Source organism: Nematolebias whitei, chromosome 13 (genome assembly GCF_014905685.2).
Source record: "Nematolebias whitei isolate Nwh7 chromosome 13, NemWhi1, whole genome shotgun sequence".
Taxonomy (NCBI): domain Eukaryota; kingdom Metazoa; phylum Chordata; class Actinopteri; order Cyprinodontiformes; family Rivulidae; genus Nematolebias; species Nematolebias whitei.
The window spans coordinates 11,091,780-11,118,972 of record NC_056510.1 but is presented as its reverse complement, the minus strand read 5'-3'; the positions used below and the strand labels follow the sequence as shown (position 1 = coordinate 11,118,972).

The 27,193-nt window shown below is 37.6% G+C and overlaps 1 protein-coding gene across 1 annotated transcript in view; it reads right to left on the bottom strand.

Annotated features, from left to right (window-relative positions):
• ube2f (ubiquitin-conjugating enzyme E2F (putative)) overlaps positions 1 to 25,528 on the bottom strand; it is a 47,997-nt gene extending 22,469 nt beyond the window's left edge. The window contains exons 1-7 of the mRNA XM_037686327.1: positions 25,303 to 25,528; positions 20,806 to 20,976; positions 18,269 to 18,298; positions 15,970 to 16,035; positions 6,253 to 6,320; positions 5,698 to 5,768; positions 5,206 to 5,263 (exon numbers count right to left, since the gene is read on the bottom strand). Coding sequence (XP_037542255.1) covers positions 5,206 to 5,263; positions 5,698 to 5,768; positions 6,253 to 6,320; positions 15,970 to 16,035; positions 18,269 to 18,298; positions 20,806 to 20,920 — 408 coding nt within the window. The 5' untranslated portion in view covers positions 20,921 to 20,976; positions 25,303 to 25,528. The remainder of the gene's footprint in view (positions 1 to 5,205; positions 5,264 to 5,697; positions 5,769 to 6,252; positions 6,321 to 15,969; positions 16,036 to 18,268; positions 18,299 to 20,805; positions 20,977 to 25,302) is intronic.
• Positions 25,529 to 27,193: the final 1,665 nt, after the last annotated feature.

The following is a 27,193-nucleotide window of genomic DNA, read 5'->3' as shown; positions in this document are numbered from 1 at the left end:
AGATAGATAGATAGATAGATAGATAGATAGATAGATAGATAGATAGATAGATAGATAGATAGACAGATAGATAAACTGAATGAATTCAGAATAATTTGCAGAAGGAGAATATGTGTGCTTAAAAAAGAAGATTAAAATGAAGTTTCTGAACAAAAGTGATTACTGTGAAGGTATTTCATGTGTGGGTTGGAGTGGGGAAGAGTGGTGACCAGAGAACAGGGCCAGCATCACCCACTCAACACAGCCCTTTCTGATTTGAAGCTTTTGCACTTTGTTTTTCTCACATACTGTTGCGCACTCGATTTCACACTTATATGACATCATCCATGCCTATCTTTAAGCAAACAAGGAGCACTTTTCCAGACAAACATTAGTCAGACAGGAGAGACTGAACAGTCAAACCAACACAGCAAATCCTTACATTTCCATCACCGTTCATATATAGTTTCTACTACACTAGTCCAGATTGTCTCACTTAACAATTTTAGGATGACAGCTAAGCTTTATTTGATTGTTAATATAAAGAGCCTCATAGCAGCCAAAATTAAGGGGCTGAGTGTTCATTCAGCACATTTGTAGTAACAAGTAAACATCCCATGTATACATTTTTTGACTTTATGTACTAAGACATATTGGATTAAAATGACTAGTTCCTAAAATTAGATAAATACAATGTAAACACAACATATTCTCTGTTATTTTTTTCTTTCGGCTGCTCCATTCTTCAGGGGTCGCCACAGCGAATTAAATCGCACAAAGACTTGGCAATTATTTTTACACCAGATGCCCTCCCTGATGCAATCACAGACCACCGAGCTACCACAGCCCTCTGTGTGGTGCAGAGCTGTCAAGTGGGGCACTCGGGGGAGCAGACGGTGGGGGTTAAGGGCCTTGCTCAAGGGCCCAGAGTGGAGCAATGAGGGTGGAGGCAGGTGTGGGTGCTTCATCTTTCCCACCCACATTTTGATGTTGTTAATACCGGGAGTTGAACCGGCGACCTTCCAATCACAAGCCCACCTTCTCTAATCTCTGCGCCACCACTCTCCTCCATTATTTATTTGACAAAAAGCAAAAAAAAAAAGATTAATTATTGTGCAAAAACTAAATACTGGTACACCAAATGTTTTTTTTCAGCTTGTAGAACTCAGGCTGTAATAATTTGGATGTTATGATCTTTTATAAGTTTTCCTGTATTGTTCTGGATATGTTTGGCTTTTTTTTTTACAGTGTAACTTTAACTGAAAGATATTTCCAGATATATTTTTATGAAAAGTTTTCTCGAGTTCCAACTTTTAATCAAGCTGAGGTTTGGACTTTGACTGGGTCATTGCAAAACTGATTTGTTTATTTATTTTCAGCCATTTTGTTGTAGATTTGCCGCTGTGTTTGGGCTGTTCAGTCAGATGGCATTACATTTCACTCTCAAATACTTTACAGATGAATTTATGGTCAGCTCAGTGACAAAATGTTAACAGAGCCCATGGCTGCATAACAAGCCCAAATCATCAACCCTCCAACACCGTGCTAGTTGGTACGGGGTGCTTGTGATGATATGGGGTGTTTGATGTTCTCCAACCATGGTGGTGCATTATTGCTAAATCTGTATTTTAAAGTTGATTATACATAGGAATGTTTAAAAGAAATCTTGTGGCTTGGTCAGATAAAATTTTACAAACTAAAGCGATGCTGCATTTTTCTTAAGAGACAAGAGGCTTCCTTTTGGTAACCCTTCCCAACAAGCACTTCTTCCAACTGTCCTGTTACTAATTTTAACATTTGACCAGCTAGCTGAGGCCTGTAGAGCAGGGCTATTCAGGGGGCCACAGTTACTGAAAGCCATAAACTCAGGGGCCAGACATACTGCAGTTATTGTCATTAAGTAAGTTTGTTTTATGGTTTAAAATCTAGTTTTATTTAAAATGAATCCATTGGTGGGCCAAACTGAGTTCATCCATGTACTTGATTTGGCCCCCGGGCTGCCAGTTGAACAGCCCTGCTTTAGAGTCAGAGATGGAGCTCCTGGCTTTATGATAATGTCTATGAGCAGTCTACCCCAGACTTTATAAGGAAATGACCACCCAAGTGAATATCAGTAGTTATCTTGAATGTTTTCAAGAAAATGCAGAAAATGTCACACCTGATGGCTGCTTATTATTATTTAACTCCATTTATCTGAAAGTAGTAAATGTGTACCATATTTTTTTGGACTATAAGGCGCACCGGATTATCAGGTGCAATATCAATGAATGGGTCTGTTTTCATACATAGGGCGTACCGGATTATAAGGCGCATTAAGCAAAACTAAAACATTTTGACAGATTTTTGAGAATCGTGTACCACATAAAATCAGTTCGAGGTCAGTAAACACAACCAAAATTAATACATAAGGCGCACTAGAGTTGCATTCGGGCCCAAAAAAATCCGATCCAACCAGGCCCCAGCCCGTAGGCATCATTTCTGAACCCCACCTGACCCGACGAAATAAAAGTAATTACAGGTCCGAACCCGAAAACAAAACCCAACATTTTTAATTAAGCTTTGACTGTTTATACAGTTATTAACGGTCAGTGGACGCGCAGCTGAATTAAAGGGGCAGAAGATCAGAGCTGAGGGGGTGTTTGTTCTTTTATGGCTGTCAAAGCGCATTAAAACCTTGTTTCTGCCTGCATTCTGCATTACTCAGACATGGACCCTGTTCTGATGTGGCTGCTTTGGAATCTCACCTGTTTGGGTCATCGGCCGTGCGCGTCTGCTGAGTGTAGTAGCGGCTGAATGAAGGTCCATTAGGGTGATGGATCGCTGCCTGGCAGTATAGTCCCATCTGAAGCTTAACTGAACTTTATTTTACCTCTTTCAAGGCCAGTCAGCTCACGGTGAAATGGCCGCATGCAGCTGGTGAATGTATGGCAAGCCATGTTGCCATATAATTGGATTTCCCGGCAAGCCATGTTGCCATATAATTGGATTTTATGGCAAGCCATGTTACCATTTTATGGCAAGCCATGTTGCCATATAATTGGACCGTGGCTGATCCGCTGATGCGATCAAAAGCCTGACACTGATCCGGCCTGCCTATCCAGTACATTATTATGGCCTGGCCCGCCCCAAATTCTGTCCAGGTCGGGCTTCGGGCCCGGGTTAGAAAGGACAGCTCGAAGGCGCACCAGATTATAAAGCTTACTGTTGATTTTTGAGAAAATTAAAGGATTTTAAGTGCACCTTATAGTCCGAAAAATATGGTAGTAAGTTTTGTAATTCCTTTTCAGCCCAGAGAATCTTCACTCCATGATTGCCCTGCCCAAACTTCGAAGCAACAACAAAAAAAGCAGAAACTCATTTTAGAATTTTGTGGCATTTTCACTTAAAAAAATAACTTCAAGGATTGCCACAGACAATTTGTATTCAAGGACATAAAACTGGCAGAGGTACGGAGAAAAAAATGTTGATGTAGTCTTGGGTCTCTGCAGAGAATAACAGCCAGTTTTACCATAGAGGGCTGAGCTACTTCTTGTTAAAATATTTTTTTAAGGATGAGGTGTCTATCAGATGCAATTTTAGTCAAATCTTCAGTGACGATAGAAGAGAGCGCCCTTGCTTTAAACCTCAGTAACCACTCGAACAGCTTGCACAGGGGAGCTCTGAGTGAAGGGTAACACTTAAAAAGTCAAGGCACACCTTTGTATGCAACTAAAAAGCTTTTCATTGTGAAGTTTACTTTACACAACTCTGAAAACCTTTTTTTATTATATCCAGAGAGGATATTATAATTTCATTGTCCCTATTTAGTATTTCTTAAACATTTACTTTGTAAATTTAACGGAGTAAAAAAGTGGTTTGTAACAAGATGTTGGAGAAGGGAGAAAAATCATCATGAAATATTTTGTATTCTTAAATATTTACAATAGCGTAATAAAAAAAAAAAAGCCTTCAACTATTAAAAGCTTGGTGACTTTGTGGCCTTTGCTGCAAGAAATTGTGTTCTTAAAATCACATGACACTTATGTTCCTGTTCATGCAGATAAGAACTTTATTATGAAATACAGAGTCCTGATTAAAAAGCAGCCTTTATTATTGCAACATTTATGAAAGTGACTGGGTTTCAAGAGCAAATGTTCAAAAACGTTCATGAGCTTTCATCCAACTGGCCTAAAAACTAAATATTTATTTTCAGTATCAAAAACTTGACTCGCAAAATCTATTTAATGCTTTAGTTTGTGTTTTTACAATTCCTCACTTTGCCATGAGGCAGACAGAAACGTTCAACCTCTGCACAAACATTCATTAATTGCTCAGACGCAAATGTCCTGCTCAATAAATACCATATTTTCTATTTGTCTGACAAAATGTACCACAAAAGCAACCATTTAAAGCCATTCCAGAAAGGTTGAAATTGTTTGTCTTCTCTAATCATTTTGGTTACATGCTAGCTTGAACCAATCATCATCTGTCTTCTTGATTTTCCATTTTAAAAAAGTGTTATGAACAAAAAAAAATATATATATATATATTTGATCTTAATACAACAACAAAAAATCCTGACCTGGACATTATTGAATTGACTGGAGTTAGGATCACAATGTGCGGTCATCTCCTGATATTACTACAAGACACTGTACTGAAATGTTTGCTTTGAGAAAATAGTTTAAAATGAATCATTTGTAACCAAATATATGTTTATCTCCAGGACATTAACACTGAGTTGCAGTGCAAATATTTAAACAACAAAAATAATCAAAAAACAAAGGTTGCATTTGCACAAAAATGACAAAATATTCATGTTTATTTAAATCAAGGTTCATGCTCATCTTTCCGCATGTTCTCCTTGTTAATACAAAAAAAACCATGCATCTAAATAATTTCTTAGTAATTCGCTAGGCTTAACATGTCTGGATCCCTAAGAATCTACAAAATATATTTTTTGGCTTTGCTCTATTTTTGTTCGTTTTCTTTAGCCACCAAAATAAAATTGTCCAAAACCTAAATTTCTTATATGAACTGATCTGCAACTGGAGCATACAAATATTAACAAACCATCTAACCTCTGCTGTGCAGACATTAATGATGCTAGACTTAGTAAAAATGGATAGGTAACATAGTTTATTTTGCTTTTTTTGAATTTTGGAAAACATCTAAAACAATCATTTAATAAAATTACATGAACTTAAATATAAAGACATATTTACCAAACAAATGCATTTGTATTACCTTTAATGTTCTGGTTGGGGCCCAGCCTGTGCCGTCAATAGAATGCTCTCGCAATAAGCTGCACATGAGGGAAAAAATAAGCACAATTGTTTACAACAGTGCACATTTCCTAAAACGCCTTGAAGCTACTCTTTATGTTTGTTTTCCACTCTTGGAGTAAGTGTTGTTAACGAGGTACACAAGCACCAACATGACTACAATTTTCACAAAGTGCCTAAACCGAGGGCCATACAGACCTTTTTTTTTAAGTAAAAATATATATATTTATCACTTTTCATCTAAAAGGTTTCTAGAGAAGAATGAACGGTAAGTCCAAGAACCATAAACAAAATCCTGTTGATTTCAGTTCAAGCGAATCTATACAAACACCTGAGTGGAGCTGACCTGGGTGGGGTTATCCACTGTTTTCTTACCAGGAGGAATAAAAAAGTAAAAACACAAGGAGGTTCCACAAACGATGATTCATCATGGAGAAAATATAGACACAATTACCTTAAACAGATCTCTCCATTTTCCGTGATATTCGGATGCCATATTCTGGTCAGACATCTGACTTTAGGAGGCTGGAGATAGACACAAATAAAGGAAAACAATTTAAAAGATTATATTAGTACATTCTTAGCAAGGCTCACAATATCTTTTTAATCCATAGCTGTCAGTCAAAACATTAAAAAAACTGCCAAGTAGAATAATAAACTCATTTTAAATCACAATAATCTTTTGGGTAAACAAAGATATAAGGAATAAAATCTTAGGAAGGACTTTATCTATATAAAAATAGAGGTTTCAAACTCCACCGCTAATAATTTCATGACAGCATCAGTGGGAAGAAATTCTGATCCATAAAAATCCAACCCCTCAACTCACAGGCCTCAAAGGATCTACTGCCATGTCATCTACAGTAGTCTCTCGCTACTTCACAGTTCGACTTTCGCGGACTCGCTCTTTCACGGTTTTTCAAAGTAAGAGTGGTCATGACACACAATTACCAAAGCAGAAAATTTAAAGAGAAGTGAACAATGAGTAAAGTTCAGGTGGACTACTTACCACCATGTTATAGGCTTCAGGGACATCTATTTCAAACTGAAATTTTCCACTTTGGTAGTAACCCTCATCTGAAGAAAGACAAAGAAAGAGTTATAAGCATTTGCCAAATAACAAAACATTTCCAATTAAACAAGTTTCAGAGTTTTACTTTCTTTTTTTTTTAATCACAACATAGTTTGATGTTTTTCCCAACAAGGTCAGAATCTCCCCTCAAGAATGTTAACAGATCTCACTGGAGGGAACTTCTGATTATTCCATCCCAATCAGAACTCCTACAGTGCCTCCGGGAGCATCCTTGGACACTCTCACCGCCCTTGTCGTCCCCCCCCCCCCCCCCCCCCCCCCCCCCTCCCCCCCCCCCCCCCCCCCCCGGAATGTCTACATCACCATGTGCTTCTATGTGCGGAGTGGTTTTTTTTTTCCCAATATCAGGGTCTTTCTTCTCAGCCAAGAAGAGTTTGATAGGATTTTTTTTTGCCTCCAAATCCTACATCTTTACTTCTGCTTTTGAATTGGTTCAATGAAAAATGCACAGGTTTTCATTCATTCAACCTTTATTTAGACAGATAAATCACACTGAGCCTCGAATACTTATTTACAAATGTGACCTGTTTAGACGGACAAAAAGTAGTGAAAGGGAACACAATAACTGAACCTTCTCAAAGAAGTCTTTTGTTCATTTTATGTTAGAGCTCTATAGGAAAAGGCCTGCAGATAATAGTATAAAGTGCATCCTTCCTCAGTAACATCTCATTAGATATCATATTGTATCCAGGCAAACACAACTCTATCCAGATATTGGCTTTCTAACTTGCAAAGCCTGATTACAGCTCAAGGAAACCCTTTGGTTCACCTTGTGGTTTTTAAAGGGCACACTCAAATGGCTACAGCTGAGTCAGGGTCCACAGGGCCTAAAGTTTGAGGCTGAGAGAGATAAAAATGCCTGCTGAGATCATTTGAGCTTTCACAGGTAGGCTGTCTGACAACTTCTGACTGAGCTCGAGAGCCTAACAGGAGGAGAGAGCACTTAAGTGGCTGTGTAATGATCCTACTGTGGGTTTGCACATGAACATTAATGAGCTCTGCAGTCTGAGGAGTCAGCATCCGTCAGACTTGAAACTTCTGTCTTGAAACATCTTTCTCAACTGTCAAGATGGAAACTCAAAAAGTGAGCCATTATAAAGTTCTAGAAGAAAAAAAACATACTTAAAGAGTACTTAAAGGGTACTTAAAGAGTAATTAGCAAACTCGTGTCTTTGTTGATTACACTTGACACAATTCACGTTTATTACAGAATGATGGCAAACCTGCATCATGGTTTTTGGAGTAAGTGTTTTTGACACATTTAAATGCAACTGAAATATGTTGAGCTAACATGGAGTCTTTACCACAACATCTGTTTTTTGTCTCTCTCTTCTGATGGTTTTACTGTAAAATAGCTTCATTGTCTGCACATATTGAAAAATTGTCACTGTTCACCCACTAAAGGTAAATCCTTATACTGAACTGGGCAGCATGGTGGCACAGTTGGTAGAGTTGCTGCCTCTCAGCGAGCAGGTTGCCCCAGTTCAAATCCCGATCGGGGGGCCTTTCTGGGTGGAGTTTGTATTTTCTCTCCATGCATGTGTGGGTTTCTTCTGGGTATGCTGGTTTCCTCCCACATACCAAAAACATGCATGTTAGGCTGATTAGTAACTCTAAATTGTCCCTAGCTGTGAAAGAGAGTGAATGTTGTATGTCTTTTTTTGTCACTATGTGTCTCTGTGATGGACTTGAGACCAGTCCAGGGCGTCCCCCGCCTCTTGCAATGATGGCTGGACATGAGCACCAGTGACCCCCGTGACCCGAAAAGGAAAAAGCGGGTAAAGATAATGGATGGATTATACTGAACTGAAATGCTTCTGCTAAATACATGTAGATACAAAAAAAAAAAAAAAAAGCAGAATGGGAAGGACTAAAGAAGAGATATCAAAACCAAAGAACTGATGGACGGCCACAGAAAGGGCAAGAGACAGGAGAAAGTCTAACAAGAAAAATAAGAAAACAGGAAGCATCAACAGTAAAATAGCAACAGCTAAAAGTGATGAATAAGTTATGAATGGTTTCAGCGCAGCGCATGTTGTTAAAAAAAAAATATAGGTTTGCACATACACATATTTAAATTTAATCTCCAAATATTCAGGTATGAACTAGACTCAAGGTATTTCTCAAAATTTGTTTGCATATTCACAGTGGCTTACTGAATTATTTGATGCTGAACACTAATGTTTCCCTGAAGGGCTGATGTGTTTGTTGGTATAAAAGTTAGCATTTACAAAGAAAACCACTGTTTGAAAAACATTGCACAATGTATTCCTGCAATTATGATTTTCCCCTTGACAAATATATAAACGAAAAGTTAGAATATATTGTAGTAAAAATTTATACTGTCTGAAAAGGTCAAGATAAAAATCCTTGAAGTAACTCCCTTTTATTGTGCCTTACTCTGGATTTAGTTTGTATTCAGTTAGATAAGAGACCAGGAGACTTTTGAATTTTTTGAATAATTAGTGCTTTTCACAACAAAAAAGTACAAGTTAAACAAACATAGCCTTTCTTGAAGGAGTACATGTTGCCTACTGATTTGCCAAACATGCCAACATTTTAATCAAGGACCATGCACAAGTTGGTAGTACTCAGAGTACATGTTGAGGATGACTCTTAGCTACATCACCAAACTTTAGAAAAAAAAGAAATTCAGCAAAATAGTCATTTTTGGGGTTTTTTAAGGTCAGTTGGCTGTAGCGTTTATCTTGAATTGAGTTGAGTCCAGTAGTTACTCAGATGTTGATTACTTTATTAGATTTTCATTAAAACCTATCCAATTGTTAGAGATATTTTGCAAAGTGACAGGCAAACCATGATCACCTGCATTATCTGGTCAAGGGTTGATTAAATTGTACTTGTAAATGCTCTCAAAGAGCTTTTACTCACCTACTAATATCAAATATGTTTGTAATAACTCCAGTATTATGAATAACTTAGGCCTTAATATTAAGACCATACATCTAATAGTGATTTTGTATTAGAGGACAGAGGACATCATCTCCTCTGTGGTCCACACTGCTATCATCCACCTAGAGCAGAAGGACTCCTATGTCCGTATGCTCTTTGTGGACTTCGCATCCGCCTTCAACACCATGACTCTCCCAGACACTGATGGACAAACTACTCACACTAGAACTAAGCCCCTCCCTATGCAACTGGGTCCTGGACTTCTTAACCAACAGAGGAGTGAGGATCCACAACTTCTCCTCCTCCACATAACCCTCAGCACAGGCTCCCCTCAGGGCTGTGTGTTGAGCTCCCTTCTGTTTACTCTGCTCATGTACGACTGTGCACCTACCCATCCAGGCTGTCATATTGTGAAGTTTGCAGATGATACAATGGTGGTGGGATGCATCACAAACAATGATGAGTCCAGCTACATGCAGGAGGTGTAACACCCAAAGAGTTTGTGCAGGAAGAACAACCTTCACATCAATATGAAGAAGGCAAAGGAGATGGTCGTGGACTTCAGATGGAACAAACACCCACCCACCCCCACCCCCACCCCACACCCCCCAAACATAGGAGGCTCTGCGGTGGAAGTGGTCTCCAGCTACAAATACTTGGGTGTGCACCTGAATGACAACCTCAGCTGGGGTAACAACACTTCCAGCCCAATCAAGAAAGCACATCAGAGACTCTACTTCCTCAGGCGGCTGAGGCGAGCTGGACTGGGAAGCTCAGTCCTCACCTCCTTCTACAGGTGTGCAGTGGAGAGCATCCTTTGCTCCAGCATCAACGTGTGGCATGGAGGCTGCACAGCTGCAGAAAGGAAAGCTTTGCAGAGTGGTGAAGGCTGCACAGAAGACTGTTGGAGCCCACCTCCCCACCAACACAGACATCTACACCTCTAGATGCAGGAAGAGGGCCACCTGCATCATGAAGGACCCCACTCACCCAGCACACACACTTTTGCCCCGCTTCCCTCAGGAAGGAGGTTGCAAAGCATTAAGTGTAGAACCACAAACGGTGATCTTACCAATCTTACCAAATGCTTCTCGAAAAGTGAATTTTATGAAGAAAAAAAGGGAATTATATGTATTTGTTCCTTTAAATATGACCACTTCCTGCCATTAAAATTCACCCAGTCTCTAATAATAGGTCTGCTCATAAATTTGGTAGGCAGCTTTCTGTAGCTAAATGTAAAACAGAACATCATCACCAGGCAAATCAGGCAGAAAAGCCTAAACATCTGAAACTCTAAGATGCATGCGGTGATCTGTGCATCAATATTTCTTTCATCTGTGTACTAGTAATACTTCAAACTGACGGGTCGAATCACGTTCACCTCGGAGTGTTGCTGCTCTCCCCATTCCTCAAAGACACGGGGGTCTGAGACCACAATGCAATGATGCTGCATGAGAAAAAAAACTGTATTTAAGAAATGAACAGATGATCCAACTGGAAGGACCAATTTGTAGTTTAGTGAATAAATATAAAGATAATATTAATATTATTTAAACAGTATACAATCTGTAGACCTGTAACTTTTTCATTAAATATCACACAAATAAAGCCAGTAACTGTAAATAACTGACTTTCTTCTGTTTGTTTTGCCCGTACTTACTTAAAAAACCTAAACTTGTTTCCACACCTGCAATGGAGGATTGAAATATTTGGGACTTTTTTATTTATTTTTTGAACGGGTGTCCATCTCAACCTTCTTATGAAAAGACAGTGTGCAAATGTAGGAGTGGTTCTCCAGGGTCCATTTACTGCAAGTGTGCATTTTGGTAAAAGTTGCTGCCTCGTGCTCTTTTTCTGCTGACCTGGGTGCTGCTTTAAACCTTGCTCATCAATACTTGGATGGATTCAGAAACATGCGGTATAGATACAAACACAAAAACTGTAAGTCTCATCCATCATTCCAGGTGCTATGAAGAAAACGTGGAGGTTTCTTCTCCCTCTCAACTTTCATACATCCTACTGTAGGTCTCATATTTCATGCTTTGATAGCAATCTCCCGCTGAGAAGCTTTTGCTAATGCCTTAGATGCTCTTGTGTACAAATGGCTTAATGAGACTGTAATGATAGCATACGCATTAAAACGAACCATTTATTGGCAATGACATTAGAACAAATGAGCTAGGCTTCCTTAATGCACAGGCTTACCTGGACTGAAGACTACGATCGGCCCGCAATGTTAAGGGGCCTATTGTTTTAAGGTCAAATGATGAGCTGAAAAAATTTCCATCATTTTGTAACTTGTCAGGTTTTCTATCCATCACCTCAAATGCATTTTTGTGACAGATGACTGAGCCAAATCAAAGTGACCATGTGGGCTCAGTGACATATGACCCACAGGGTCACATTGTTGGGCCAAAAGTTGATCAGTCACAGCTGGATTGATTTTTTTTTTTTTTTTTTTTTATGTGCAGATTAGTGGTATCAGCCTCTCTCACTGCCACATTTTTTTTTTTAATTCACTGGCCTGTCTTTGTGCCTTTGGTAAACTTAAAGTATAACTCTGTCCACTGCTAGGCTTCATTATTTAGCTTTGTGATTACGTTTATGAAAATAATGAATTTTAATACAAACTGGAGCATTAAAAAGCAGAAATTAAACACTTAAGAGATGCACTGATGATACAGACAATACTTCAAAAAGCTGAGCCAAAGCAGAAGAAAAAGGCCAAACGATATAATATCACAGAAACAGCAACTCGCTAACGTCAGATGGTGAAAAGTGATGGAAATACAGCAACTGTTGGCTCCATTCAGCTGTTTCTCTACAAATTCATTGAACTGACCTAATTCAGATTGTGACTGCACTGCGCATGAAATAACTATCAGGTGATTACGTGTTAATTATACCAGCACAACCTCCAGCATGAATAATGCTGAGCTAGAACCAACAACCCATCAATCCATCAGGTAAGATAAAAACGAACAGAAAAAAAACAAAGTCAACAAAAAGGAAAGAAAAAACGACAAAGCAAGACGTGTTCACATAGTTGCAGGTTATATGTTCTCTTCACATGTCAAGATGATTTTACATCACATACAAGTTTCTCAACTGTCTGGACTCTGAGGCAGGCTTCCTGTGCATTTAGGAATTTTCTGCTCTACATAATATCAATAATTAAATTGGGAACATTTAAACAGACCAAAAATGTGTCATACTACAAGGACTTACTGTAACTTTGTTGTTTCCCTGTACAATTGCCATTTAAAGAAATTGTAATTAAAAAAAAAGTAAAGAAAATAAGTAAGACAAGAGAAGGAGCATCAGATAACGATGTTTACTGGGGTGAAAGGGCTGTGTCAGGAGAGACAAACTTTTTAAATAATTGAGCACTGAGAAGTCAATTTCCATGTCAACACCTCTTTAGGAAAGCGCAGCATCAATCGTTTTCTATAACAGCTGTTCTTTGCTTTTCTCTGCAGATATTGCTTAAGAAGTTCTCTGTGGAAGCTAATCTGAGGTCACAGAGCTTTGTCGCGGAGTAAAGACATGGTTGAATCATAGAGAGGCACATGGACTCACATCGCCGTAAACAAGAATTCACTTCCTGTTAAATAAGTATTATAGCACATAAGATGAACAACACCGACTTCAATAGATAGAGAAAAACAGAAAGCATTTGGCAAGTGAAAAGATGTCCCAACTTCCCAAAAAATGTAATAAACTATTAAAAATATACTTCATGTACAGGTGTGTCTTTAAAAATCTCTATATTTTATTCTAACAATATTCGAAATCTCAAAAATGTAGAATATCAGAAAGTGAAACTCATATTATATAGATGCATTAAACATGAAGTGAAATATTTAAAGCCTTTATTTTGTTGTAATTTTCATGATTATAAGGCTTACAGATAATTTTTTAAAAATTCAGTGTCTTCATTCAGTGTCAGTGTTCAGTGAAAACGAGAATATTGTGAAGAGACTCAATATTGTAAACTCCTGGTGTTACATCCTAATCAGCTGATTAACTCATCGGACATGAGCTACAAATGTCTCGTTCCTCAAGTCAAGCCACTCCTGAACCAGAGACACCAGAAGTGTCTTACCTGCTGAGGAGACAAAGAACTGGACTGCAGCTCAGTGGTCCAATGTCCTCTTTTCAGATGAAAGTACATTTTCATGTCATTTTGGAAATCAAGATCCCAGAGTCTGGAGGGAGAGGGGAGAGGAACAGAATCCACACTGCTTGAAGTCCAGAGTGAAGTTTCCACAGTCAGTGATGGTTTGGGTCCAAGTCCTCTGCTGGTGCTGGTCCACTGAGTTTTCTGAAGTCCACATCAACACAGCATCTAGCAGAACATTTTAGAGATTTCACGCCTCCTTCAGCGGACAAGCTTTATGGAGATGCTGATTTCATTTTCCAGCAGGACTCGGCTCCTGCCCACACTGACAGAGGTACCAGAAGCTGGTCAAAGATTTTGAAACACCGAATTTTGTTTTTTTCTTTATCTGTAAGCCATAATCATCAAAATTACAAAAAATAAAGGCTTGAAATATTTAACTTTATGTGTAATGAACCTAAGTAGTATATGAGTTTCACTTTCTGAAAAGATACACAAAAAAAATGGAACTTTTTCACAATTTTCTAATTTTTTTAGATGCTCCTGTATTTTTAATCACATTGATAGCAGGGGGTGATTAAACCTTATAAAGGCTTTTAGGTCTCATTTCTTCTTAATAATTAAACTGCACATCAAGTTCATTATTAATTGAAATCATTTAAAAATTGCTTAGATTCAATCTACAACAAGTGGCTATCTATAATGTAATGACTAATGGAAGCAGGATATAGTTCCTGTCATCTGAAGGGAGCAGTAAGATCATCAATCAACCTTTATTTAGACAGGTAAATCCCAATGAGCCTCGAGGACTCATTTACAAGAGAGACCTGAAGATCATGAAGATCATACCTGCTCTTTGTGTAAAACATCACATTTCACAGACTTCACAGGTCAGCTCTTCTTTTGATATGCACTTTTTTGTGTTTTGTTGTATTATTAACCAGATTAATATGATCCATTCTGGTTAAACTCTTGTTTTTTCTGGACATTCTAAAATCAACTGAGCAGTGGTGTTTCCTGGCTTGTGACTTTACGTGTGTTCTGTAGTCTCAGAACAATTAATAGAAACAAATTATAAAACAGACAGAGCCACACACAAAACAACAGTAAATCAAACGAGATTAGAAAACGGCTCAAATTTGGACAAAAACTACTGTAATTTCCAGACTATAAGCCGCTCCTTTTTTAACACGCTTTGAACACTGCGGCTTATACAATGCCGCGGCTAATTTATGGATTTTTATTTATTTTTTGACGAGCTAACGAGCTTTATGCCGCCAAAACATTTAGCTTCGTCACACCTGAGCGCTTACATAGCTGCCCAATACATGTCTCTCATGGGGGGTGGGTCCTCTTAACTCACTGAGACTACCTGTATAAATAAAAGGTTAAAAAAATAATAACCTGATCAATGAAATTACCGAACAGGTCACAAGTTTCATTGGTCTACTGGGATGGAAAACAAAGTCCCCCCCATCCCATTCTCCTGTTCTCCCCTCCCCGTTGTGCCCCCAGGGAGGGAGAAAACGTGACGAAGAGGACAGAACAAGCTCATGGGCGCAGTGCACAGCATATACATGTCTGGTGTGTATAGGAAGAAGATGAAGCTTGCAATCAATGATTTCCTGGTAGGCTACTGGTTTTTTGTTTTATTTTTTCAACCAGCTGTGTTACAGGCACTGGTCAGAAAAATACATTTACTTTATTCATGTGTCTATGTTACCGGTATATATTTCATTAAAAGTTAAAAATATATATTTCTGTGTAAATATGTCAGGTTACAATGTGGACATCTGTGGCTTATACACAAGTGCGGCCTATATATGTACTTTTTTTGTGGGCGTGGCTTATATTCAGACGTGCTCTATAGTCCGGAAATTACAGTACTTGCAGACGCGCCGCAATTCTGCTTAAGTGTACCAACATGGAGTTCTTGAATACACATTTTATAACCAAATTAGCAATTTCATCATTTTCTATCACTACTTTACACAACCATAATTAAAAGGAGTAGAAAACCTGCTTTTACCATGTCTTTATGCATTTGATGTTTGCCACTCTTTCTAAATGGCAATGAGAAGGGTTTGCACAGAGTTTGTGCATGACAGGTAGAAAAGGAAGTGACAACAAAGACAGCCTTCTTGTGTAATTCCACGTTGGTGTGTTTGTTTTGCACAACTCGACGGGTAGCCCACTTAGCTCAGAATGCTGCTGAGCGAGCAGAATGGACTTTGGGATAAATGAAAGTGTAGAGGTAATGCAGGAATACAAAAATGAGCTCAAAGTACCTTTCAGTGCAAATTAATACACACTAAAAATCAGAGCAAACTGCTAACACCTGCAGTTTAACTCTCCATCACAAAAATGTTTTTCTTCTACCTGGAAAAAAAAACATCCCTATTGTAGCTCCTTCTGTACAACATTAATAAATTTGGGAGGACATTTGATTTATAACGTTTTACACATACCATAATTTAATAATCACCAGAACCAGAATGAACTAAATGTGTAAGGTGATAAAAGGACTTTTTTTTTTTTTTTATCCAGTTACCGGTAACCAATTAACAACAGGTAGCTCACACACAGAAGATTGTTTTTCTTACCAGGAGACACTGCCAGCTGAAAATGATGCAGCTTATTCTCATCTGGGAAACTGGCTTTGCATGTACCTGTAATGTGATGGGCGAGAGAAAACAGTTATCAAGTTACTGGTACTTCCTTTGTGGTTTTAAAATCAATAACTTTTGAAACTGACTAATGATTTGCCTTTAGGTGTTCCTATGGCACCATATTCCCCCCTAGTGTGTAGTGACAGGTACTGCCTGTAATATGAGTAACTGGAGAGTGGAGTTTTAGTTGGATTTTCATCTTCGTTGGTGTGTTTTAATTCAACAATGCAGCTGTTCAAAGTATATTAAACTTGAGAGGGGAAGTCTTGTTTCTATGTAAGCGCAGTGAAGCAGTCGATTAGCTCAGAGTCCGTTCAGATTGTCACAGGACTCACCACGGCAAAGGATGAATAAAAATCAGATTTCCTTTTTACACAAAGGACTTTGAAATAAAATGAGACAATGACATATCTTAAACATGAATAGAAGTTCAAACTATCGCACTCCTCATTCACCAAATACATTAATACAGAATTAAATAAATGTACCCGGATACGACCAGAAGACAAGTATTTTGTTAGTTACATGTTCAACGTTCCTCGCAGTACCAACAAAACCATTATCTTAATGAACTAGAAACCAGAATGTAGACAGCATGAAAAGAACAGCGGCCAAATGACTCGTGCATTTATCTACTATAATGAAAACATGAAAAGAAAATGGCAACTACTGAGAAAATATATATATTCCATGATTTGATACCCAAAAACTGAAAAACCAAACAGAATGAAATATTAAAGAGGAATGGAAAGCTGCCTTTTGAAACAGAAAGGCTTGTAAAGTGTATTTCAAAGGTTAAATTTGAAAAACAAAGCTGTGCCTTGAGTTCATGAGCATATTTGCCTTTAGTTTGCCTTTCATTTCCCTTTTCTGTGTAGCAATGCCCTCGTTTCTGTCAAGACAGTGCTGGTGTACCCATCAGGTAAGATATGCAAATTAGATATGTATAAATCAAATACTGTTGTTGGTGTGCACAATGTATCCAGTTTCACAGCATCTAGTCAAAAATAAGATAATAGAGGCGTTACAAGCAAGATGGTAGCTGTGCATATTTACTTCCAAAGTCAATACTTTTATCAAAAACCGTAATTTAAATTAAATAATTCAGCTAATAATTATTGTAAACAGAGACTTTATTTTAAATCAATTAAGTTTTGGGGGAATTTATTCATTTTATTTGCGTAATGTATCACTAAACAGGCGGCTTTCTTCAGCTTGCACTAAAAAAAACGAGCGTTCAGTCAAAGCAGCCATGATAAACTCTGACACTGTGTGTAATGATGAATGCTCTAACGCTTCATAAGGCCGATGTTCACTATACAGGAAATTCTCAAATTAAAGCCTGTGGGGTGAGCAAATATCTCCCAACACCAGAAATAACAAGAGGCCCCGTGAGATCAACAGTAAACATGTCTATATTTCGTCCCACAACTCATTTTCTGCTTCATACAGAAAGATTTATGTGGTGGAGATGAAAACCTACAGCATCATGGCCTTTGATTAAACTACTTTAAAGATTTTCTTTTTTCTATTTATTAAGGCATTTGAAGGGAACATGCTTTTTGATGAAAAACAAACAAAGTTCAGTCAGGTCATCTGGACGGTTTCTTTTTATAATACTGAGATATTTCGTCCATCATCCAAAAAACTTCATCAGCCTGAGGAGCCACAACAAACTAAGTCCCACAAGCAGCAAACCAACATAGTGGACCAACCAGTTTGCTGGTGATAAGATGGTTTCTGAGGCCCTCCCTCTCCATCGACAAAATGTCTCAACAACAAAAAAGGAAACCATCCAGATGACCTGACTGAACTTTGTTGGAATTTTTTTTTTAACCTGGATTATTGAGCATGAACTTTGACCTTTTCACCAACAAATTAGTTGGTCCACTACGTGGGTTTGCTGCTTGTGGAGCTCATTTTGTTGTAGCTCCTCGGACTGATGAAGTCCTTTGGATAAGACGAAATGTCTCAACAACAACAACAAAAAAAAAAAACATCCAGATGACCTGACTGAACTTTGTTGGATTTTCTACCGGGATTATTGAGCGTGAATTTTGAAACCAAACAACATTTTTTTAATTACTTAATAAAAAATGTAAATATTCAGTTAATTTGCCTTGTTCAACAAATTAAATGCATCATGATTAAATAGAAAAAAATATCAGAGCACTTCGCCAATCAACAACAAATAAATAATTATTTATGGTTGTAAAATGAAAGGAATACTTACTAGGGAGATTGGCTTCAAGTTCTGCTACTTCTGTTGAGACAAAATAAGAACGATGAGTTCAAATGAAGCAAAGCGGACGTGAAATGTTGAGGATGGCAAATGTGTTGTAACCATGTGTTATTTTGTTGTTTAAAATTACTTGTTTTGCCAATTTTACTCAACTGAGCTTATGGAGTAAATCTCGAAAAAATGTTGATGCCTAAAAAATAATCAAAAGTTGAAAAAAAAAATCTATAATTAGGCCAATTCATTCAAAGAACAAATGGTGTTTAAACTATTTTTTTCTGCAAAATGTGTAGTGTACATATTGCACAAATACATTTCTAAAAAGGCGTTGCATGCAGCACATTGTGGCGAGCAAAAAAAACAGCAAAAACAAACATGAAATGAAAGGATGGTAGAAAAAAATAGGATGAAAAGAAAGAAAAACAGGGCATGAAACAGTGGAGAGCTGTTTTTGCTGGTACTGGCTCCGACTCAAGTTCTGTTTCGTTTTTTTACACCACTTATTTAACACCTACTAAAACACAAGTGTGAGCAATCTATGTCTTTGTTCTAGCTTGATAAGACTTTTTCATTTTCACTCTTTTAAATATTTGAGATGAATGCATCCAATTAGAAACTTAAAAATCCTCGGTGGAGTGTTTTTTTTTCCTCAGCCTACATAAAATGTCTGTAGAAAACTTCAGCTTCAATGCATCTCTGTTAGACAGATAGTATTTAGACCAACATGACTTCTTTCATAGAAAGTGTTTCTTTATACAACAGATTTTAATCAGTCGTGACCCCTTCTACACATCGGTATGATATGGTTTAAAAAAAGTACCATATTTTTCGGACTATAAGTCACACTTTTTTTTTTTTCAGTTTGGCCAGTCCTGCGAATTATAGTCTGAAACGACTTATGTTCTATTTCGTATATTTATATATTTTCATTTATTTCCTAAACATTCACTTAGAGCCAACTGAGAACAACTTAACACAAGTAAAACACCCCCAAAAGGTGGAGTTGTTCAGAAGCGTCACTGAGGATCAAGAATTCAATGGATTCAGTGATGTGGACTGAAACTGGTGAATTTACCAGTAACTTGCTTGTCGGCTTGTTCTGTTAATCAAGCCTGTTCAGGATCCCAGGTATGTTCGGTGTGTTATTGTTATTTTCAGATTAGGGCTGGACGATGTGACCAAAACTTTTATCACGATATATTTCTTAATTTCAGTCGATAACGATATAATTAGATATCGATATAAACAATATAAAAGCCTTCGAAAAACTGTAGAAACTGTATAAATAATGTTCACCTTTTATTTGTATGTAGCCTTCAAAGACAAATTGAAATCGCCGTCAAATAAACATAAAACCCTCAACTTTGTCAATATTAATAGATTTCACTTTAAACAACATAACCATAAGGTTTGCTGCATGTGTTTCTCTTTTGATACAGCTGGGGGCGTCGTTTCAGGGACACGTTGGCTCAAACTTTATTGTGCTTCATCTTCTGACTCTCAGCTATTCTATTGAGTGGAAACTCTTCAGAAGAAACCAGTTAGATGTTCCCAGCGCTAGTTGGAATGACTCTCCGTCACATTTTGCAGCACACTGAAACCTGCAGTTTATCGGATCTTAGAAAACCGAACCACTTCCACACAGCCGAATTAGTCTTTCCTCTTATCAATTATGTTATCTGCTTTCTCTTCGCTTGTGAAAGATTGTTCAGTCACATTCTGACAGTTATGGGAACTCATTTTGATGCAAAAATTTAACGCGCGTTGGAGATTAGCCTAGCCTGCTACCGCTAACGCCTTCTGAACTCTAGCTCTGCATAACATCTACGTCACCACGCACTTACGTAGTCGTGTCGCACCTTTTTCTGTCCAGGTGGAAACTGAAGCGGCCGCTTCAACCCGAACAGAAAAAGAAACGCGTCAGTGAAACTCTGCAATCCTATCGAAATATCAAAAATGTGTTTAAAACTCATATCATCGTTAATGAATAAAAGTATATTGCGACATATATCGAATTATTGTCCAGCAGTATTTCAGATTAAATGTCTGTTCTTGCACTTTGTGAAATACACTTCTAAATACATGCAACATTTTTTGACTGATGCGACCTATTACTCCGAAGTGACTTATAGTCCAGAAAATGTGGTATTCAAAGGAAAGTTTGTTATAATGTAGAAACTTCCATCATTTATCCTGGTGGTTCTCATCAGTGGAAGGATAAAGCTGCATTTCAACCACAACACCAATTTCTATCCAGTCATCAAGACAGTTAGGAATGCCTTCAGACTGGATGTTGCTTAAGGTTTGATGGAAATATAAAGTTTGCAAACATCTCAAGTCAATGAAAACAAACAGTATATTTAGCTTCAATGTTGAGTGCGGAGACTTCTTATGATAATTAACTGTAATCTCTATAATCAGGTAGATTCACTGGTCTTCAGAGAAGGATCAATTATCTGCTTGCTGATAGTTTCCTTTGCTCCTGTAGCACAGAGTGAGCTCATCTGAAAGGATGAAGGACTGAGGAGAACCTTTGGTCAGGAGGCGGTCCCTGATGGAGACCCTGTGGGTGGCGTCTGAGGCTCCGGAGGCACGGCCCGTCTTCCCTCCATCGTCCTTCTTTAACTTGCTGGCCAGTGTGAGCATGACTGCACTGCTGTGGCACGCTTACGTCTGCACTGTGCCGTCTGCTGCTCAAATGTCTGCAAAGAACACAAACCAAAACAAATATCCTGATAAATTCACAACATGCACAAATCTGACTTTTCATTTACAGCTTACGTGAGAATTTAAAATATTGTGTGTGTGGGGGGGGGGGGCTCATTTAAAGTATTGTGTTGTTATGGTCTGCAATTAAAGTTTTTTTTTTTTTTAAACACAAAGTAAATATAAAAAGTTTAGTTTGATTTGATATGTGATACAAGTACAAAAGATACACACAAAAAAAACATGTATTTATTTCATACATACATTTTTCAAGTGTAGTGAGCTTTAAAAGAAGTAGATTTAAGAAATTGTATGATGTAACTTAAATGCATCATAAAGTTAAAAAAAATACTTTTTTTTGTTTGTTTTTTGAGTACTTTGTTATGATTTCAGTTGAGAGACAGTATTAAACATCAGCTCCAATCCACGGGAAGTCTGCAGTGACTCTGCACGAACACAGACGTGTAAAAAAAAAATTAACACAAGTCGCTTTTGAAAAAAAAATGTGTCGACAAGAACAGCTACTAAATTACCAACAAAAAGGAGAATTCAAAACTAATCTGCATAAAACAAATTTCTATAAATGTCAGTAATTCCCATACATAGCTGGTCTTTGAAAATGTTTCAACTTGTCAAAGTTTCTTCTCTGCAAGTTTTTATGTTGCTCGTTTCAAAGCTGTAAAAATTAGGGAACAAATTATATATATATATATATATATATATATATATATATATATATATATATATATATATATATATATGTGACTTTCTATAATGGTGGCCACTTTGTTTCTCAAGCAGTCCCCCGCTGAAGGCCAGTTGTTCACGCAGAACAGCCACATCTGTGGTGTGTTCCAATCAAGTGTTTTGTCCCAAATAATAATCCAAGTTGATTAAATTAAATATTTGTCAATACTTAGTTTTCATCTAATACTAGTAGTGTTTACAGCACAGAGTGGCAGACTACACATCATAAGCACATAAAAGATTTATGGTATGTAAATGATTCCAAAGTATTGCAATGAGGATGGTATAAAATCATAGTAGGTCAACAACAAAGATCAGTGTTGTCAGCTACTTTGAAAGCAATCAATGAAACAAGCTCATGTTCGAACCCAATCCAGAACTCCAGATTGGCTCAGGACATCAATCAACCTTTATTTATACAGGTAATTCCCATTGAGCCTCGAGGACTCAATTACAAGAGAGACCTGATTTCAACAAAGAAAGATGACAACAATGGACAACAGCAACAACAATAAACAGTTATAAAAAAAAAGCATACTACAGTTTTTTTTTTTTGTTTTTTGTTTTTTTTTTACATGACATAACAGTTTACAACTTATCAGAGCAATAAACAAGTATTCACTAAACCACAGACTTTCATTTTTTGGTGGATTAAACAAAACAAATAAAGGCAGTTCAACATTATTTCAAGAAGACATTAGAAACAGCCCTTAATTTGTAAAATGAGTAACTCTGCTTTACCAAGCAACAAAAGCAACGTTATCCATCTCAAATGGACATGGGGTAGATCTGAAGCCATTTCAGAATTGAATCAGCCAAATAAAAATCACAGTCTGATGAACAAACATGATGTTTAATTGAATCAGAATATAATGGAGTTAAATACTTGACTCAGCAAAGAACCGACTGACCCGCCATATTGCCAGCCTCGTCAAAAAAAAGACAGGTCAGAAAGACGAACAATTCAGATTAATTAACAAGAAAAGCTGAAGAATAATCAGTGTTTTCAAAAAAATTAAAAAAGCACAGGTCTGACTGTGATGAAGTTGATTAGATGCTGTTATAGATATGCATAGAAAAGAATTCTGTACTCTGACTTTTCTCAAAGTCTTTAAAGTTGTCTTATGAAACAAATAGAAGATAAAAAGTTGCTATTTTTGCGTTTTGTTAGCGCAGCCAGGTCATCTGGACGGTTTCTTTTGTTGCTGAAACGTTTCATCCTTCATCCCAAGGACTGGTGTGGAGGTTGGATTTATACCTGGATTAATGAGCATGAACTTTGCTGTTTTGAACCACCAGAGGACGGGCCCCAAAGGCCATCTTATCACCAGCAAACTGGTTTTTACACTCTGGGAGTGAGCCGTTAGTGGGATTCAGTTGGGTTTGGTGGGTTCCTCAGACTGAAGGAGTCATTCGGATGAAGGACGAAACGTCTCAGCAACAAAAGAAACCGTCCAGATGACTTGACTGAGCATTGTTGGATTATTGAGCATGAACTTTGGTGAAAACAACCAATAGTTAAGCCTAAGTGTGATGTACTAATGTAACACAGTTCAGATTTTGTTCAGCCCACACATCTTGTATACTCATTACACAATAAACTCTGCCAAGTAACTACCATACTTGTCTCAGTGTTAGCGTCTGTAATACTGTAATCTCTGCACTTTGTGTAATCCAGTTTGAGTTTGGGTGATCTCTCTGTGAGGCGCAGGAAGCAAAGTGAAGGTGTCAGTTGTCAGTGAGGCCATGAAATGTGTGTCACTGAGCCCGACTCCACGTCCACCTGCCTCAGCTGTCAATCAATGAGCTCTGACACAGTTCACTTAGTGTGTCACTGCTGGGCAACAGCAAGTTCACGTAACAATATTCCCATACAGTCAAAAAAAGAGTTAACTAACAAAACTGATGATGAAAAAAAAATAAAACACCTTTAATTTAGTTCAAAACTCTTGAGCTATTTTTCTTCTTTAAATGTTGCTTCCACTAAACAAAACAATTTTTATAATTTTTCATCGAAATCTTGTAAAATATTTTGTTCCCAGAATTTCTGAAAGATTTTTTTAATTTTTTTATTTTTACTGGCTGCTTGTCACCAATATTTACTCCATTTCCTGATCATTTTCATAAGAATGTTTTCATATTTCAATCTGTCATGGTGCCCAACTCTAACCTACAAATAATTCAAGCTTCAGAATATATCTTAAAGACAAAAGTGCGGGTGTTGATACGCGACAGGCTTTTAAGACATCCTGTCTAAAAAAAACTATAATGTATTATTTTTGTTATATCAATTAAAAACACAAACAATAACAGTCTTGACAAGCACAAAATAGCACATTTCCACCAATAAGAAGATCCTTGAAGAGCAGTTTGTTGCTAACTTAGCATATATTGGAATGATGTCGCTACATCTCTAAAATGTTTGGGTAAAAATGAACAAAAGAAACCAGAAGAAAGCCTGGAAAGGACCTGATACAGGACCTGAGGGATGCATAATCTTTGGGTGGTCCTCAAAAACCTCTTTTAGCAATGGTCACAGCAAAGTTGACTTTCAAGAGGTCATTCTTAAGATGGAAAAACAAGAGAGAAAAGTTTGTACACCAAATCACAGAATAAGTGGAATGACAAGTCAGTGGACACAAATCTTATTAAATAAAACATCCAAAATTGTACAAAACTGGTTCTACTTGTTATCCATATGTATGGAAAGGGTTTGGTGAGAAGAAACGAGTGTGCTATGAACATACAAAGAACACTTAAGATTTCTACACTACATAAAATGCCTAATGGAACGTACTGTGCTTAACATTTATCTGCTTTCTTTTGAGCACAAGAGGAGAAAAGAAAACACTGGAATATTATCAGACATGGCTCCGTAAAACCCAAACATCAACATTATAAACGCCTTGAAAAAATTTAAATAAAACTAAAGTCAACTTAATTATCCCAGAGGAGATTTGAAATGTCATACAAGACATGATGTGAACACAACATAATAAATTTATGGGAAAGTTTGCCCCCAAAAAATCAGTCTGTCAAAATATGATGTGTATATATTGCGGGTTAACAAAATCTAAATTAAACTTTGTTTGTTGTTGTGTTTTTCTTTGGGGGGTGGGGGGGTATCTCTACTATGTTCCCTTCTAGAGCTGGGCATGTTTCATTAAAACAATGCTGTGCATGAACTGTGAACTAAAGGGAAGTTCAAAGTGTTTCAACACTGTACTGCGTCCTGTAATTTTTACTTAACCAAGCCCAACTACAAAACTTGCATCTGATTCCTGTGGTTTTCTACACAACTCCGTATCTAAACAATAAATCCATCTAATGTCTATTTTACCGAAACAAATAAACAGAAAAGAATAGCCAACCCTGAAGGACATGCTGTGGGACAAAAAGCAGCTGATTCCAGGTTCAATTTCAAAACACTAACGTCTCTCAAAGCAATCGGACAGAAGCGGAAAACAAACAGTTCTAAATTCAGCGTTAATGTTTTCACTCATGAATGAAGTGTTTCGTGTTTAAAAGCAAAAGTTTGACACAAAGTGCAGCTTGTTCGTTCTTTGTCTTGTTACCTTTCTGTATCAGAACAGCTGAGCTAGCGCTTCGTGCTAAACCATAGTCAGCTGCTGTCCTCCGGGCGAGCGGCGGTCGGATCAGCAGCACCAAGCCGAGATAGTATCAGGCACGTCCGGCTCGAAAACCACCGAAAAAACCGGGGTTTGCGATTCTGACAGTGACTGGAAACTGATTTGGGACTCAACTGACAGAACTTCGCTCCAGTGTCATGAGCAAAGGAAGTGCAGTGAAAGCGTTCCGTTGTTGTTGTTGGCCGTGTAGACACGCGGTTACAGATAAATTGTTCCGCAGCGCTTAGAGTTCCTAGGAAGCTTCAGGAAGTTCCATCTTTTTTAAACTGTCAAATTAATGTTCTTTACGTCATATATATATATATATATAATATATATCTATGCATGTATATATATAAATATATATACATGCATAGATAAAAAATACACACGCACACACACATATATATATGATTAGTCTCTAGAATGTTTTGTTCAATTTGCTTCGTAGATTGTTGTAAAGCGCTTTGAGTATCTTGGATAGAAAGGTACTACATAAGCACAGTCTATTTACCATTTTGTAATAGTAGTTGCAGTAGTAATTTTTTCATTTTTTTTCATTTACCCTTTATTTATACAGGTAGTCTCACTGAGACTCGAGAACTCATTTTCAAGAGAGACCTGTTTAGGGAGCAGATGGTGGGGGTTAAGGGCCTTGCTCAGGGGCTCAGAGTGGGGCGAATGAAGGTGTGGGTGCTTCATCTTTTCCACCCACATTTTGATGTTGACGGTACCGGGAGTTGAACCTGCAACTTTCCGATCACAGGCTCATCTTCTAACCTCTGCGCCACCACTCCCCCATACAACATAATACTATACAACATAGCTGGTCTCAGCTATGTTGTACGGTCAGGAGAAAGTGACATTGACAAAAAGACAGGAGAAATAACTGGAAGTGGAAGAAATGAAGATGATGAGGTTCTCCTTAGGAGTAGCAAGGATGGATAAGATTAGGAATGAGGTCATCAGAGGTACAGCACAGGTTGAACAGCTGGGAGATAAAGTTAGAGGCCAGACTGAGATGGTTTGGACATGTCCAGAGGAGGGACCGTGGGTATATTGGTAGAAAGATGTTAGAAATGCAGCTGCCAGGAAAAAGACAAAGAGGAGATATATGGATGCAGTTAGAGAGGACATGGAGATAGTTGGAGTGAGGACAAAGGATGCAGAGGACAGAGTGAGATGGAGGAGGATAACTTGCTGTGGAGACCCCTGAAGAGGAAAAAGCCAAAAGAAGAAGAGTTGCATTAGTAAATACAAGTTTTACAAGTGAGTGCATGGGTCTTATTTACTCCAATAAAACAAGTATGACAACCAAGTCCAAAAGGAGACTGGAAACACTGATTTAGTTCACGTGTTGTGATTACATTAAGATTAAAGTTTCAGCTGCAAAGATTAATTATCAAAGGTTAGGTAATGATTTACTGCTTTGTGTAAGCTCTTTTAGATTCAAAATATTTTTTATGTAATCATTTAAATTTTGTCCCCCGTTGGATTGGCTATAATACCAAATGTCTCAAGTTTATCATTTCTGTTGTTTCCACCCCATGTAAACATGTCCTCTCTGTAGTTCTTGTGCTTTTAGTATTTCTTCTTTCTGTTTCAGAGCTTGGGGTGAAAAGCTTTGTGTGTGCAGCTGTGAGGCAAAGAAAACTTCTCTGCTCATACTGTGTTTGATGTGATTACTGAAGAGAGAAGACAGACAATTTTCAGAACAATACAAAAGTGTGACTTACTCCACACACATCTTGATTATGATCTTTTACCAAATAAAAAAATAGCTTTTTTTAGCATGAAAAGATGATCCGGTCTAGCAGAGCTGGACGCCAAAAGATAA